General features: G+C 38.4%; 1 protein-coding gene across 1 annotated transcript in view; it reads right to left on the bottom strand.

Moving 5' to 3' along the window:
• Positions 1 to 8380, bottom strand: part of SLC26A9 (solute carrier family 26 member 9) — a gene marked incomplete at its 3' end in the record, with an annotated part of 48630 nt that extends 40250 nt beyond the window's left edge. The window contains exons 1-4 of the mRNA XM_083357645.1: positions 8241 to 8380; positions 3252 to 3391; positions 2626 to 2736; positions 1673 to 1848 (exon numbers count right to left, since the gene is read on the bottom strand). Of these exons, the coding sequence (XP_083213771.1) occupies positions 1673 to 1848; positions 2626 to 2736; positions 3252 to 3391; positions 8241 to 8365 (552 nt within the window). The 5' untranslated portion in view covers positions 8366 to 8380. The remainder of the gene's footprint in view (positions 1 to 1672; positions 1849 to 2625; positions 2737 to 3251; positions 3392 to 8240) is intronic.
• Between the last annotated feature and the right edge of the window lie 9894 nt (positions 8381 to 18274).

The following is an 18274-nucleotide window of genomic DNA, read 5'->3' as shown; positions in this document are numbered from 1 at the left end:
AACATGGGAAAGAACATCCCCATTAATTTGTGTTCCATGTCTACTGTTCTAATGTAAAAACCTTTGATGTATTGTCTTCTTCTCTTATTCCTACTACCTATTACCTACTCCTTGGTAAGCTGGGAAAAATGGAATAGAGAGAACATAACCACCAGATGGATCTGTAGCTGGATGACAAACCATACTTAACGAATAGTCCTCAATGGCACTGTATCCACATGGAGAGAAGTAAGCAGTGGGGTACCATAAGTTTCTGTCTTAGGCCCAGTACTCTTCAATATCTTCATAAATGACTTAGATGAGGGAATAGAAGGGGAACTCGTCAAAGTTTCAGATGACACCAAACTGACAGGAGTAGCCAACACCCCAGAAGACAAGGTCAGGTTCCAAAAAAATCTTGACAAACTTGAACAATGGGTCTTATCCAATAAAATGAGTTTCAGTGTGGAGAAAAGCAAAGTCTTACATATAGGCAGGAAAAACCAAAGGTAAAAATACAGATTGGGCGAGACCTGGCTTTAAAAGAATAGCTGTGAGAGGGACCTTGGAGTCCTAGTGGACGATCACTTGACCACGAGCCAGCAGTGTGCAGCAGCAACTCAAAAAGTTAATACAATCCTGGGTATAAACAGTGGCATAGAATCAAGATCACGTGAAGTATTAGTACCGCTTTATAAAACCCTAGTAAGACCACACCTGGAATATTGCAGCCAATTTTGGTCACCATATCACAAAAAAGATGTTGAGAGTTTGGAAAAAATTCAGAGAACAGCAACCAAATGATCAAAGGCCTGGAGACTAAAACATACAAAGAACGGCTACAGGACTTGGGTTTGGCTAGTCTAAAGAAAAGAAGAAATAGGAGAGACATGATAGCAGTGATAGAGGGACTGCCACAAGGCAGAGGGGGCCTGGTTGTTCACCAAAGCAACAGAAGGAAGGACGAGAAACAATGGTTGGAAACTGATCAAAGAGAGAAGCAGTAAGGACAATCAACCAGTTGAACAGCTTGCCCCCAGAATTTGTGGGCGCTCCATCACTGGAGATTTTTAAGAAAAGACTAGACATTCACCTGTCTGAGATGGTATAGGTTCTCCTGCTTGAACAGGGAGCTGGACTAGAAGTCCTCCAAGGTCCTTCCAGCTCTATTGTGTTCTGTTCTGCTCTGTTCTGTTCTGTTCTATTCTTCTTCTCCACCTCCTCCTTCTCTTCCTTCTTCTTCTTCCTCCTACTCTTCCTCCTACTCCTCATTATTTTTATCATCTGCCTATCTATCTATGACATATAGATAGATAGATCTCCCACTATGCAACAAATATTAAAACTATATTTCAGTCAAGATAGGGAAGAATTCAGATTTCAATACTTCCTTAATTCTCGTAAGACGAAGCACATTGCATAGAGTACATAAAAGTATGCAGTGAAGGAATACAGATAAGGACAATAAAACTAGTGATGGGGAACATGTAGATTTCCAGTTGTTGATAAATTACAACTCCTTGTATTATTTAATATTAGCCATGTTTTTGACGGCTATTGGGAATTGTAATTTAGCATAAACTTGAGATCCATATGCATCGCACTCTGGTTGCAAATCCTATTGGACATTCAGTCACTGGAATTGTAGGTCACACGGACATTTCCTATAGTTTTGTATGCAAAGAACTCTTACTTGTATTAAAGCTGTCAGACAAGCCAAGGTGGCAGAGATCTCCAGTCTGGCTGCTTCCATGGCTGTATTGTTAACCATAATTTCATTGGCTGTGTGGTTAAAATATTGAAATTCAGAATCCGGAGCCAGTTCATGGCAGACGGTTCCTACGATAATACTGATGACTGCAAATGTACCTGTTTGGAAACACATATGAAACTTATCTTACATTTTTGAGCTGAGTACCTTCTCATATTATAACTACTCTGTAAATAACTGGCAATTCCAGGTTTGTATAGATCAATCTTCTTCAACCTGATGCCATCAATGTACATTAGATTTAAAACCCTTAATTAATAACCAAATGTCCTTTGAATATATCTGGATTGCTTATAAGTTAGTAGTGAATTGGTAATTGATTACACTCTAAAGCAGGGGTGTCAAACTCAGTTTCATTGAGGGCCGCATCAGCATTGCGGTTGCCCTCAGGGGGCCGGGTGGGAATGGCCAGGGTGGGCGTGGCCTACTGGGTGGGTGTGGCTAGAGTGCATATGGCCTACTGGGTGGGCGTGGCCAGCTCTACATCGTTCGCATCAAGGGTGCCTATGGGGGCCTGGGCAGGATTGGGACAGATCTGAGGGTCTCTGGCAGAAGGAGGGTCTCTGGGCCAGGGCCAAGGCAGTGGGGGCCGTTCCCTTACTGTTTCCAGGATGGCTTTGCAGGCCGCATGAAACCACTTCGCGGACCGGATCTGGCCCCCTGGCCTTGTGTTTGACATGTCTGCTCTAAAGGAAGTTCTTTGACTCAACTCTGGCTTTAATCATAATTAAGAAACCAATAATTTACAGTTGTTTCATGAAAGCATTTGAGATAGCAAACTGAGAAAAAACACCCAGACAATATAATTTCATTCACTAGGATTACATACATGTAATATATATAAATAAATATTAAACTGGAAAACGAAACCTTACCTGGGACCATCTGAGGAACACCTCCTAGCAAAAAATAGGTAATCAAAGGGAAGAAAGAAGAATAGAGCCCATTGACTGGAGGTAGGTTGGCCAGCAAAGCAAAAGCCATGCCTGAAAACAAACATGAAGAACATATCAAATCTTCCTTCCTACAATTACACTCAAGATCACATAATGCAAAAATATAACACTCTCAGCATGAAAAGATCTGCTTTCCAGGGCTCATCTTGTGATGAATATTTTATGGAAGGAGCTATAGATCTATTCAGAAATGAATTATAACATGATACTACGTGGCACTATTAGTCTTTTGGGATAATTTGTCTGCTTGGTGTTTATCTACTTGGTGCTTGTTACAGAGTTTCAATGAAAATTAGCGGATAGACGCTATGTGATTGCAAATCTGTATGTTGCTCAACCTTAATTATTGGTGAGGCAAAATAACAGAACAGTGATAGATGTTGGGGATGAATTCTACAAAAAGCAGGATAAGGGTGAAATTACAAAAAATTAGAAGTGAATATATTTGACATTACAAAAAAATTCATATAGATCCATCCATATTACCTATATGAATCTACCCAGTAATGTTTGAATAATATGGGAAAGGCAAGTTTTTTTTTCACCTTGAGGTACTTGAATAGTTCCAGCACTTACTCCACCAAGGACGTCAGGCACAATGTAATCTCTGATTTTGTATTTTGGAAGCCATACAAGTATGGGAAATAGACTGTAAAGGATGAGCTTGAGTCTAGATGGTGAACATCTGAAAAGACATTAATAGGAAATATTTACTATGATGTTTGTTCTGTAACATGGGAAGGCAGATATTTATTCATTATCAAAACATGCAGCTAGAACAAAGAGCTACCATTTCAGGTTTGTTTTCACCACCCACACAGCACTGGCATAAATCATAGAAGGCACAATGGAAAAACTGCCTCTCTCCTATTATTCATAATTATGCAATAGTGGTGAATATCTGTAGCTAGGGTGTCGGATGAGGGTGAAGGTTCGTTCTCCGAGCTTGTAGTTGGTTTCCAAATGTTTCATTACCAGGCTAGGTAACATCTTCAATGGAGATTAGAGCAGGGCTTTTCAACCTTTTCACCCATTGTACCACTTTTAGGATATGGCAACATCCAAGTACCACCAGTCACCTAGCAAGGTATCAAAAACTTGACCAAAAAAATTGGAAAAAAGTGATGAAGTACAGGTAGTCCTCGATTTACAACAGTTCACTTAGTGACTGTTCGAAGTTACAATAGCACTGAAAAAAGTGCCCCCCAAGCCACAGCCGAGCAAGACACCTGCCTGCCCGCCTGGTGGCGCTCTTCCTCCTGTCCGAAGTTTTCATTGTTGTGAGTATTTCTGTTGAGGATTGGCAGTGGGGGTGGGGTGGGGGCGTTTGGTTTTTATTCCCCCTGTCTGCTGGGTGGTTGCAGCAAGTTTTGGTCACTTCACATGACCCTGGGACACTGTGACCGTCATAAATATGAATCAGTTGCCAAGCATCTGAATGTAAATCACAAGACCCTGGAGATGTTGCAACATGCCAGCTGATCAGCGCTTCTTCTGGGCTCAACAGAAGCGCCAGGATCAGCACTGAGCTCCAGCTGGAGCCTGGCACTGATCCTGGCACTTCCACTGAGCCATGACAGCCCCAAAGAAGCGTTGATCCTGGTGCTTCTGCTGAGCCCTGCAGCTCCAGCTGTCTCTCGCTAAGGCTTATGCGGTGCTACCACTGGTTGAGCTCATTCCCCTCCCCTGCTACCACTTTTCTAGGATGGTTGCATACCACCTGCTAGGTGCCAATGTACCATAGGTGGTACCCGCACCACTGGTTGAAAAGCCCTGGTTTAGAGGATGTCAGTGTCAGTGTTCTGTTTATAAGTGCTTCAGGTCTGGGTGTGTCAAATGACAAGACCCTCACTCGATACACCCACATCTGAAGCCCTTATAAACAGAACACTGACATTGACATCCCCTAAACTCCGCTGAAGATGTTACCTAGCCTGATAACAAAACATTCTGAAATCGATCCACAAGCTTGGAGAATGAACCTTCAACCTCATTCATAATTATCATTACATTATATATATTGCCCTGAATCCATGTTTCATCAGATTCCAGAGAATATCATATCCGGGCTAAGTTTTGAATTGTTTTTCCATACTAAAATTTCAAACCAAATCAAAATTTAGCAAAACAGTTATATCTACGATATTACTGGGAAATAAAAGATCAATTGTTCTAATAAGCTCCTATATTATTACTGGGAAATAAAAGATCAATTGTTCTAATAAACTCCTATATTATCAATTCAAGGAAGCATAGTACAACATGTTCAGCAAATTAGCTAAGAGAACAAAATAGTCTTAAATGGCCTTCTTCAGAAATGGACCAGAGAAAATCAATTGGATATAACAGCACTTAACAGCCTAGTTCTGTCAATGTTTACTTCAAAGGAAACTCAGTTACTTTAGTACAGCCTTCTTCCCAGAATTTGTTGGACTGAGTCAGAACAGTAATAAGTGCAGGTCTCCATTACATAGTTAGTGTTAGTATGCATAGGATTATAACTTATTCCAGTAATAGCTTACTGCTCTACTACATTAACTGCACACAGATAGGATCATTACAAAATCCTTTACTGTATAGTATTTAAATTTAAGGTGTAAAGAAACAGTGATATTGCAACAGCAATGTTAATGATAGCTGTTGTAACTCTTAATTCAGTGTAAGTGCTGCATTAATATAATGGTTATGGTATAAATTAGAATAAGGGAGTAGTGGTGGAGGAAGTCTATTATTCTCCAGGATTAAATTCCACACTATAAAATACTAATCTCAATCCAGCTGCTTTAATAAATCAGTGATGAATTCAAGATGATTGCTTTCTCCTTCTCTTTAATCTCATCTGTATGCAAGATAGGCTTCTTATTGACTCAGCAGTCCAACATGGCACTTCAGCAGAGCTGACCAGAGTATTACAACTCACAGATAAGATACACACAATATAAGTCTGTTTCCACGAATGTGATCCTATAGTTAGAGAACTAAGAGAAGTAAATCAGTTTCTATACTAAACAAATGCCAACCTTGCATAGAAACCATTATGCACAAATCACTCCAGCGATGAATAAATATCCTCAGAAAAAAAGCTGAACAAAAAACAGTTAATTCTGAAAGCATAAGGAGTTAATCACAGCTAAAGAAGTCCTTCAACCTGAACTAGGTTTCCTGGTTAAACATGAAAGCTGTCAGGCTTTTAATTTTCTATAACATTGGTAATAAGTGGCAATAATTAAGCTACTGATTCTTTTGGTTAAGCATTAATGTAACAAACGTAAGAGGTGTGTTGTACATTTGCTATCAAAATGGGTTCTTTTCGACTAAGAATCTAAAGTAGCTCTGATCATGTATCTATGAGATCATTCAGAAAGCAATTATTTATTTGGCATAATTCCATCGCTGTCCACTTAAGAGACCATTCAATCACATTGGGTGCCACCCAAATCTAAAGTCAACATGAGAATTGCTGTGTAGTTTAAAGTAATGCATCTAGTTTACTTAAGTAAAGCTAGTTCGGTTATGCCTATATTTAACTGACATCTAGCAAAAGCTTACATCAATGACATGCACACAAGTCACAACAGTAGAAGCATACTATTCAAATAATAATAAAAAATGTTCTTGCTACAGAATCCGGTTGTTACTTTCATATTTCTTGCACCTGAATTATACTATTATCGATATTCTGTACTTTTATTCTGCATTAAATTGGGTATTTTCTTTCTTCCCTTTAAAACAAAGCTGAAAACTCAGAGGATAACTAGGCATGCATATGATATCCCCAATATAAAATATTTTATTAAGTATGAAGGACAAATGTAAACATTTATTTGTCTATGCCTGGTTGTAAAATAGGGATCAAGCCAAGTTTGTATTACCAGGAATTAGGGTTAATGGAAAGGATATTTTTTTTCTTATTTGAAAGGCTGGGTTAATGAAGATGGATGGTGGGATAGATGTCACATAGCAGAAGGCTGCATGGCTAATTTTGGTGATGGACTGATCAAAACTCACCTTTTGCTCTGACCTCTGTTTTTGCCTGAGACTCCTCTTTTCCTTATAGCCTTTTAGACTGTAGGCTTCAGGGCAAAGACAGGAGGTCGTTTATTTTGTTATGTGTACCACACCTCATTTCTTCAGGTGAACTAGAAATAATACCACACTAAGAAACTGTAATGCAGCTTGGAAATTTTCTTATGTATTTTGACCCACATTTTTTGAAAAGAACTAAATGTAAAAATGTCCATGCCCTGAAACACAAAGCATTTTTGAGGAAAAATAATTTAAAACTTGCTTTGAAATAATAAAGGGCAGAAGATTTTTAAAAATATTTTTAAAGTTTGTATTACCAGGAATTAGGGTTAATGGAAAGGATATTTTTTTTCTTATTTGAAAGGCTGGGTTAATGAAGATGGATGGTGGGATAGATGTCACATAGCAGAAGGCTGCATGGCTAATTTTGGTGATGGACTGATCAAAACTCACCTTTTGCTCTGACCTCTGTTTTTGCCTGAGACTCCTCTTTTCCTTATAGCCTTTTAGACTGTAGGCTTCAGGGCAAAGACAGGAGGTCGTTTATTTTGTTATGTGTACCACACCTCATTTCTTCAGGTGAACTAGAAATAATACCACACTAAGAAACTGTAATGCAGCTTGGAAATTTTCTTATGTATTTTGACCCACATTTTTTGAAAAGAACTAAATGTAAAAATGTCCATGCCCTGAAACACAAAGCATTTTTGAGGAAAAATAATTTAAAACTTGCTTTGAAATAATAAAGGGCAGAAGATTTTTAAAAATATTTTTAAAGGGCTTTGTAGTTTGCACAAATGTCTTTTTGTTCATCAATATCGCTTACTTTTTAAAAGTATTCCTGTAATGTATTGGGTGTGTCTGTACATGTCTGTATATGCAAGATACATACATACATACATATATATGAAAAATTTCTTAGGAGCTACTAAACAATATTTTTGTTCCTTCTAATAAGAAGCATCATTTACTCAATAACAAATAAAGGTAAATGGAAGGTATGTTGACACTGAATTAGTACAGCCAGTTCCCTTATCTGCAACCTTTATGACGTTCTGTTGATGAAAGTTGGAAAAGTAATTTTGTATTTTCTTCTGCATAGTTTGCCTAGTCTAATCTTACTTGGCCTTGGCAATGGAAACATACTCTACTTGTCCTTTACTGAACAATGTCTTATCAAAAAAGAAGAAACCTGGGACTATTTCCCACATCTTTCCAATGCCTTTAAGATTGGGTACCTGTGATGGTAAGTCTGCATTATTCCTTTGACTGCAAATTCTGAATGAATTGATTGGGAAAAAAATATCTGGGATTAAATTTACTGGAAAAGATTGCTGGGATGAAAGTTGATGTCTTTGCTTTTGGATTGTACAAACCAAGATCTGATGCTAAATTTTACAATATCTGTTGAAAAAATTCTAGAGGACTAATGCATTTACCATCAAGGGCTAGGAGATCCAAAAATCTGGAGAGCATGTTTGTTTTACAATCTATAATATCTCACTTACCTGAAAAGATTCTTTATTTTCTCTCCAAGGGGATAACTTCTACTTTTCCTGTCAAATTCTTCATCAAAGTAGTTGCTAGAATAAGCTGGACGGTTGATGATGTAGCGTGGCCGAGTTTCAATCATTTTTGCTTCATGAAATCTTTTACCCCCAAAGTGAAATGGAAGTCAACTGGAGAAGGAAGTGAGCATCATCAAAAGAAGATCTGTTAGTAAAATGGGTAGCTTTCTTCTCTTACCCTTATCTCCATTAACTTGGGTTTTAGATTTTCTTTTCCAAGTCCCGCCCCTTGTTCTTGCCCTTTCTGCAGAAGCCAGGGATTGGGCCTCTCTTGAGAAATCACTGCCTTAAGGAAGGCCTCCTGGAATTTAAATGGTGTAGGAGGAAGAGCAGGTTCAAAAAACACACACATGGCCAATTGCTGAGCATCACAGTGATGATATTGCTGTGATGACACTGATGTTCTATTGTTAGTCTTGGGTCAGTCTCTTAGTTTTCTCTACCATGGTTTTAAAATGAAGAAAATGGGATTAGTGTTTGCTGTACTCATGTTTCACACATAAACTAGAAACTGCCAAAGTTTCTAAAGCAGTGCCTTGATGATTCTGATTATATTCAGAGCAGCCATTCAAAGAACTTTAGTATGTGAGCTTCCATTCAGTAAATATGCTTTGGAATGAAGGACAACACAGAAATGCAACAATTTGACCTATTTAAATTATAATAATGCCAATCAATCCAGCTCAACCAGTCCTGTGTCAGTATCAAGGTGTTACCAGTGGCACATAATAAATAAACTCCTTGAGGTATAGGCCTTAATACAAACAAAAGGATCAAAGGAGGAGAAAAGAACACTTTTGCATAATGATAAGCTGGAGTTGGAAGAGAAAATGTTCAAAAATAGAACAAGGATATAGGTGATTATTTTAGTATTATGCTTAGTTATTTAGGTGTCTTGTAAATGGGCAAACAATTAGGAAAAGAATTATGAAGTAACTGGAGAAACAGTTCACATAGTTAAATTCAGAGAGCACTTCTGCATTGTAGGTAGTCCTCAACTTAGCCACCGTTTGAAGTTCTGATGGACCTACCTAGAAGATACCTGCCACCCAGATTTGGTCTGATGGTTGCCCCACACATGGTCACATGACTACACATTGGGTGCTTGGCAACTGGGCCACAGTTATTAGACATTGGGTTGACAGTGGAATCAGTCAGTCCATGTTAGGTCTACCACACAATTTTTTTTTATTTTTGTCTTTCCCATCCAAGCAGGGAAGGCAATAATCAGTGTCTGCCTGTCTTTACCTTTTAGGGATTGTTTCTTCTTTACCAATTCATAGGTTTTACTCCATGGTTTATCTAACCTGAGTAGACACCAAATTGGTGCCCACAAAAGGCAAATGTATGGATTGAAAGGAGAAATACACTTTTAAACAGGTTGGGAAAACATGGGACAAGGAAAGTGCATTGTTGGATCATCCCACAAGATAATTAGAAATGGCAGCTGCTGAGCAGTGGATAACATAGGAACCTGGCACCCAATTGAAATGGTTGCACAGAGTAGTGACCAGGGAGGGATATGCTGGTTTCTGTAGCCAATCAGAGTTGTCATTAGATGAGAAGGCAGTGTGCAAGGAATTCACTTGAAAAGGTCTAACATTGCTTAGATGGAAGATGGCAATTTTGAAGCAGAAAACAAGTTTTGAATTTGCAACAGGCTGGGAGTAGATGGAGATTGACATCATACATTCTTTAAGCAGAAGAAGATGGCCTTTAATGGCAACAAAGTTAGATAAACTCTTATTTTAAAGGTGATTTTTTTATTGCTAGGATATCAAGCTAAAATTCCTTGGTTCTGATAATTCAGCACAGGTAGACTTGCTTAACAAATGCCCTGTATAACAATCATTTGCCAATACATAACACAATTTTAAAAAAAATCACTGTGAAATAGAATTGATCACAAAATGTCAAGCTTCTGAAAAAGGTTGGGGAAAAATAAAAATATTAACTAATGTCAACTTGATATATAATTTTCAAATATCAGATCTTGATAGAAAAAAATTGGGGGATATCTGCTTGGCAAAACTGGACACTTGGATTTGATTCTGTCCAGTGACTAACTGGCAATAAATAATCTGAACATGGAAGGTTGTTGGAACTGAGAGTAGAGATCGCCTTGATCATTTTTGAAATGGGGAATTTGGGCTGCTTTCTGTTTTGTCAAACTGAAATCCTAAACCCTTAATGAAAAGTAGACTCCATAGGACACAGGGGAACCTACTAATCTGAAGAAGCATTATTCAGTGGTGCTGCATGACTCTCTTCAGCTGAGAACACTTATTTGTCTTTGCAAAACTTTGGAAGCACTCAAATGAAAGAATTCACCTTGTGACCCCTTTCAAAATTATTATTTTTTACTAGCTGCCAAGTATATTGAAGTTTCCAATATCTATTAGGCGTTCATAACAAATGGCCTCCTGCATCCCACCCTGAGACTGCCTAGGGGAAGGAGAGGATAAGAAAGGGGCAGAAAAGATTGCCAGGGGACAGGCAAGTTTCTGCTAGAAGTTTCTGAAATGGCCAACTAATCATGCTGTCACTAAAGGAATTTAGCTCTTTGTCACTCATTTTGGAATTCACACTGAGTGATTTCTCATGAGATGGTAGGGAAGAGATGCCCATGGATTGGGTCCATCTCTTAGAGAATGATGCAACCATCTAGATTCATGAAAATATCTAGAAGAAGTTGCATTTTATGTAGTGTATTTTGGAGGTGGTGACCCTTTGAGAGTTGTATGCAACAAAATTTCATTTTAATGTATGCCAATTAGTGTACATTCAGAGTGAAAATAAAATTATTACTCTATTCTATTATTCTATTCTACTTGTAGTGTAAGATAATGGACTGCAGAAGGGCATGCTGATAAATCAAATGTAATCCTGTGTTTGAAAGACAATTCAAGCTGCTGATTTTTAATTATAAAATAGAATTTCTTTGAGTTTGCCAGACCTGCTTCAGTTCCTGGATGTTGAATATGATTTGGTAAAATTCTTGTGGAAGGATTATTCCGCTTGTATCATTTTCTTTTTATAAAACAATATTTTGAAATGGATCTTTCTTTCCTGTTCTTTATCTGATCACATTGTCAAAGTTCAGCCACAACAATATATTCAGATCACTTTTTCATCTCTCCCCTCTGCCTCCCAGCCAACTCTTCAGAATTTCTCTAGAGGAACTAGGCTGATAGGTAGGCTGAAGCCTGATATATCGAAACTGCTTCCAGCATGAAACTAGCCAAATTCTTCTTCAGATTTGGAGAAAGCTGGAAGAACAAACTTGAGAGAAGGATAACATTCTTCTCACCATTTCTTGGTATCACTCATCCCAAGACACAGTTCTTTGCCTTATGCATCATTTGTTTCTCACCATAGGCCTGTGCAGAGTGGATTTGATTATGAAAGATCATTTGGAGTTAATGGGAGTGCAAATTTAACACCTGTCTTCAGTTCTTTAAAACCAGCCAATCTTGCCCTAGGATCAAATGGCCGCCGTCCACTGTTGCCATGTAATCCCAGGAAAAGATATATTTGCTCTAAGCAGTTACAGTTGGGCACTAAGTTTGCTTCCATCACTTCCAGCACCTTTTTGGAACTGAACTGAAGCACTACACAACCCTAGTATTTTTGTTCTTTACCTTTTTACTATTACAGTTGCAGTATTCCAAAAGATTCCAGTAATTATAGGCAAGTGGAATTTGATTGACACCCACCCCTGTTAATCTTCATGTTTGGTTCCTTGTGTTGTTTGCCATCAGAACCTAAATACTCCCTTTTGATGAACTTGCCAACTATCTGAAAGCCTGCGACTGGTATAGGGGACAATGGTAATCTGTTCATAAAATGAAGACAAATCTTGCAACCACTGCATCCAATTTTCTTCAGGATTCCTAATATTTCCAAATATTAATTCCCAATCATTCCTTTCCTGCCTGATTTGCTTTGTTTGCAACTATCTGTAGAACAGTGGAGTGCAGAATAAAGGTTGGCAGCAACATTTTGCAGAGGTTCTAGAACCAGAATAGATTCTGATGGTCAGCTTGAATAAATAAAAATGTATCCTCAATTTTCTCTGGAGCCTGCCTTGTTTTCTGTTTCAACTTCAGTGTCCTCTATCGCATGGTTCCTAATTCATTCTGAAATCTGTAAAGTTTCAACTTGTGTTTAATCTAGGGAAAGGCCATTGATAAGATCAACTCAAATCCTGACTGTTAGTGATGTTGATATCATTGGCCTGTTTGTTTTAGCGGGAGTTTTAACCATGGGACTTTGTTATCATTCTGTTGCTTGCCTTTCTTCCATTATTTCGGCTTTGTTCTTTGTTGTCAAGAGCATCTGGTATCACTTTGATTGGAAGGAAAGTCTTTAAATGTTCTATATTTGAACTTATATAACACAAGCTCTATTGGGGGACGTGAAATAAGTATAGATGGTTTTAAAGAGTTATATTGTGCTCATGAAGACAAGGTTCAGCCAAATTTATAAGCTTTATCTAAGCATAAAAATGCATAAAAATGCTTAGGGATGTATTTTATTGACACTTCTGGGAAGTAAGAAACTGAAGTATTTTGGGAGTGATGGAACTTCTGGAATACATTTTAATACATCTCTCTTGCTCAAAAATTATATGGAATCTCCAAATAATTTGTTTTCTATAATCTTCCAATTTCCCCCACCTCTTCTATCACTTTTTAGTGCATAATGGTTTATGATTGGTGATACTATCAGGCTTTTGTTCTAAAGTGTCCTAGGAATTTACAGCTAAAACCATGCACGCTTACATGGGAAGAAATTGCATTCATTTCAGTAGCAGTAGTTTATGGTTAAATGGATGATCAGGCTACTAAAGAATCTAAGGAATGTACTTGTGGCAAATACAGATTTAAGTATTAAAATATTACAAAATAAGAATACTGTTTGAAAGGAATGTGAAGTTCTCTACTGCATTTTGTTTATGCTGAATCTGGTCATATTAAATGAAACCTAGATGCTATGGCTAACGAATAGCAGTCATCCTCTTTCATTTAGAAAGATAAAATTTAGATCTCATAAAGTAGAAACTGGCAAGCTGATTTGCTCCAGATGTTATAGACAGCTTCCAAAATTATATGACTATTGGTGCAGATTGTATGATTGATTCAAAACATCTTGAATGCTTCAGGTTTTCTATGGTTGTATTGTACTTGTTTATGTTATTATCTGTCTATTAGAATCTCTTGGTACTCAAGTACACTACAAAAATATAATGTCCAGCAGAATATTGCCGGTTATTGGCACAGTTTATTGGTATGAATGTAGTAGTTGTAAGTACGTATGTATGTAAATATGTGAGTAGTTATTAAGTGTGATTATTTCCTGGAATTTAATATTTAGAATGTTCAGAAAATGTTCAGCCCAGTTTTCAGACCAATTGTGTACAGGAATTGGATTATGAACATTTGGTGGCCTAGCTCCATGGATTATTAAAGTTTCCATCACCGAGTTGCATTTGATTGTTGTTTTGATTTCTTGGCTGTATTCCCATTGGGCTAATTATTGGGTAGTTGACCTATATATTCCTCATAGGAGTCATCTGTATAGACTTGATTTGCTTCCTATTTTTCCTTGCTTTGCACTGTATAATTGTCCGAATTCCACTAGAGGAAGACATGTTTTCACAAGAACAGGGCGTTTTTATTTTGTTTTCCTTGTTGCTATTAGAACAAGACTACATGGAAAATGCTCGTGGATGTTGAACCTGATTCTAGTGTCCTGACTGGATGAATCGTCGTGCATTTTATGATGCAGATCCTGAAGTCATAGTTACTATATGCAACTGATTTCCTAAAATATAGTATATCTTGTATAACACAGATTTAGCTTTAGGTATGAAAACTGAGCCATCTGATTCCTTGAAAATAGAGGAATGATCTGTCATGTACTTATTATCTGAGAGATCATTGCTGATCCCTGTTATTCATGACAAGGTGGAAGACAAGATTGTAAGAGTACATGGAAACTATCTTGAAGGAAGTTTGGCCATGGAAAATCTTCATTTTGGAGGGACTTGATAAACATGTATAGAACTGCTTTATTTTTTCTCAAGTTTTTCTTTGTCCCCATCTTACCATTGCTAATGTTATTATTGAACCCTTTGAGATAACTCTAATTCACATCAAGCAGGAAAGTTTCCCGCGTGATGTGAATTAGCCATATCTTGGAAAAGTTAGTCCTTTTAAGAAGCTTCAGCAACACAACATTGTTGAGTATGGTAGCTGCTTCCAGTGAAGTATTGTATTTTCAGACTAGGGCTGGGATAGGCCACCTTGGCTCTTGCATGACTAGTTCAGGAACTCTGGGTATTGAAGTCCACAAGTCATAAAAGAGCCAAGGTTGCCTACCCCTGGACTAGGGCATCCAGAATTCCTAGCCAGGGTGGCCAGTGATAGTTTTTAAAAAATCTAGTATGCAGTACATGCTGCATGTAGTATGAAGAATTATATAATCCCAGAATATGATCTATTTCGGGGGGGGAGCAGTATGGATTGTTTTTCCTGTAATAGATCATATTTTGCTTCTTTCTGCTTTTATCCAAGTGTCTAGGTTTGAGAATGGAATTACTATGGATTATTTTAACTATTCCTTGGCAGTCTTTGAGCTTCAAATCCACAAACTGAGATAGAGACACCAACCCATGTGTTCAGAAACATGAATATTTGTTGGGAGAAAAGAGAAAACCTACTTTAACATTGGATGAGGTAAATGCAGTTTTAGGTGTAATGAAGGCAAGGTATATTATAGAAGTTCTCATTCTTACAGGACAAAATCTCTTATGCTGTGGTAAACGTTTCCCCTGTTTAATCATGTCTGACTCTAAGGGTGGTGCTCATCTCTTCTTAGTCTAAGGAGCCAGTGTTGTCTGACGATATTTCCATGATCATATGGCCAGCATGACTATATGCCGAGGCGCACAGAATACTGTTATCTTCCCATCAAAGTGGTACCTATTTGTCTATTCACATTTGCATGCTTTTGAACTTCTATGCAGGCAGGAGCTGTGGCAAGTAACAGGAATTCACCCTGTTGTGTGGCACTCAGGTCTCAACCCTGGGCTGTCAGCTCCAGAACTAGATAATTCAGTTAAAAGGAACCCAATAAAAGATAGTTATTCAGCTGATGAGAACTCCTAACATTTTTGTATTAATTTAGAGCAATACAATCACCTTAAAATGATTTTATAGACAAAAATAGTGTAAATTCTACCCAAAGCAGCAAACAGCCATGCTATACCTTCAAACTATTGCTTCATAGTGCCATCTGGAGGCCTTGACCAACATTATGGTGGTACTGTGTTTCCCCGAAAATAAGACCCAGTCTTATATTTTTTTGCCTCCAAAAGAGGCACCAGATCCCATTTTCGGGGAATGTCTTTTCCACAGTCTTACCTCATGGTGGCAGCGGCACCAATAGCCCTGCTGAGCTGGCCCACTTCTTCTGTGGGTGAAGGAAATGCCTCTGCAGCTGAGAATGGAGCTCCAGATTGATGTGTGCAGTGCCCCCTGCATTTCACCATCAGAGGCCTTACGGAAAGGCCTCTGTAGCTGAGAACCAAACTACAGATTGAATCCATAGCTTGGTTCTTGGCTACAGATACCTTCCAGAAAGGCCTCTGATGGTGAAATGCAGGCCGGGGGGCACTGCAGAAGAAGTGGGCTGGCAAGGTGAGGCAGGTGTCAATTCATGGGAGGCTGCAATGGTGCTCCACCCCCCACACCCGTCCTAGATTGTTTTTAGGTGGTGTGCCTCGCCCCAAAACCAGGGCTTATTTTGGGGGGTGGGGCTTATATTAGGATCACCCCCAAAAATCAAGGTAGGGCTTATTTTCAGGGTAGGCCTAACCTTTGAGGAATCGTGTAGGTACAGTACATTAAAAACCGGTAAGCCTCATTTCACTTTTGGCCAGAATTGCTTGTTCAACATTCTGAATCCATTTTTTCCATTTTAAATGGTAACCTGAATCAGCTACATGGCAATCAAGTTTTGGATGCTCTTTTCCTGATATGCAAGTGCAACATATTATATAGAAATTGAGAAATGGAATATTGCCTTTCATCACATCTTCATGTCTCTTTCTCTTTCTCTCTCTTTCTCTCCCTCTCTCTCTCTCTCTCTCACTCACTCTCTCTCTCTCTCTCTCTCTCACACACACACACACACACACAATCACTAACTAAATGACTGAATTATTTGTTGCTTGTTTAAGAACAAGAGGAAAGCCAGCAAATTAAAAAGCCAAATTTTCTTTGCCTCTGCTTTAGTGTGTCATTATTGAAAATGAGAATGCAAATCCATTGGCATGCATGGTTTATATTTTGACTTTTGTGAAATTATCACTGATTCAATTCAATATCTGAAAAATCTATCCCTTGTGAACCATTGGTATGAAAAGCAGAGGTCTTTTCCTCCCTAAAGAACTAGTACATCAACAGTCAGGTCCTTCATTTAGCACTTTGTCTCATATAATCAGTCTTTTATTGGCACAAAGAATGCTCAGTGACACTGGCATATTAGTGCAGAATGGGATAAATGGCCACGGCCAACTCGCCATGGCCAGCTGGCTGTGGGCCAACTCGCCACAGGACAATTCAACAAATTCGAAAGTTAGATTGATTTTAATGGAACCATAGCTAATAATAATAATACAAGATTTAAAATAATTTCTATGAAAACATGGTCACCAATATTAAAAGCAACTGAATGAAATGATTGATGCAGCATTGAATTGTCCCGCTTGAGTTGTCCTCTGGCAGGTTAGCTGCAGTGAATTGGCTGTGGTGAGTTGGCCAAGGTGAGTTGTCCTAGACCAGGGGTAGGCAACCTCGGCTCTTTTATGACTCATGGACTTCAACTCCCAGAATTCCTGAGCTACCCCTGTCCTAGACCCTACTAGTGCCATTATTGGGCAGGTGGGAAGGTGATTATGGGTTTGGTTTTGATTCCAGTCAGCCATGAAGTTCAATGGCTGATTTTGAACTGGCTGCTTTCTCTTTTAGACTCTTTTTCCTCCTTTTTCAGAATTTATAAAAATGGAGTCATGTCATGTTTTTGGGGAGCCTGACAGTTACAGTTTAAAAGACCATCTGAGTGGAGGAATGAAAGTCAGGGAGCAGGCTCAAAAGTGGGAGCCAGAAGGCAGCATTAAAAGAATCTAAAATAGTGGTTTAAAATAGCAGCATTCATTATTTATACACACTATAGGCATACACACACTCAGCAGCAAGTACAATTGATGTTGAAAGCAGATGTATTTTGGTGTCCTTTTTCATTTTCCTTTCTGTTCACCGTTTTAAAATGCTCTTAAATTCATTTTCCCAAAGCAGGATGTCAGCATAAAGCTCTCTGATTCTCACCAGCCCTCTTGAGCCTCCACTAGTTAAGCCAAATGTCAATGTTTTTCTTTGCTTACATTAAATATTTGGAGCATTTATAGATGATTTTTACAGGCAGATGGTCTTTTAAAGTGTAAAAAAAATAAAATAGCCAGAGTCATTCATAGGTTCAGGGCTTTCACACTTGCTGAGCCTGTGCCAATGTTTGATGTACCACTTCACATGAGTTTCAAATCAAACTAACAATGGGCTTGGCAATGAGAATGAGGATTCCAGACACCTGGCAACTACAAACACACACACACATACACAGAGAGAGAGAGAGACAGCTGGAGCAATTGAGTTAAAATGGATGTGCACATTTTTCTTCTTCCATCTTGCATCCAAAGCCAGGAAATGAAATTAAGCAAATAGATAAAGGCATAATACATAAAGCCAGGACTTGTTTTGCCAGAGTCAAAACGAATTAAATTTTAGACCAATCAAATTATTTTGGCCTCAGAGGCCGGAAACTCAGATTTGCTTCCTGGCAATAAAAATACAATAAGCCGGATGCCATCCAGATGTTGGACTACAACTTCCATAACTACTTAGTATTGAATA

Source organism: Vipera ursinii (genome assembly GCF_947247035.1).
Source record: "Vipera ursinii genome assembly, chromosome: 3".
NCBI classification, from domain to species: domain Eukaryota; kingdom Metazoa; phylum Chordata; class Lepidosauria; order Squamata; family Viperidae; genus Vipera; species Vipera ursinii.
The sequence above is the reverse complement of the archived record's forward strand: the minus strand, read 5'-3'. Positions and strand labels throughout refer to the sequence as shown.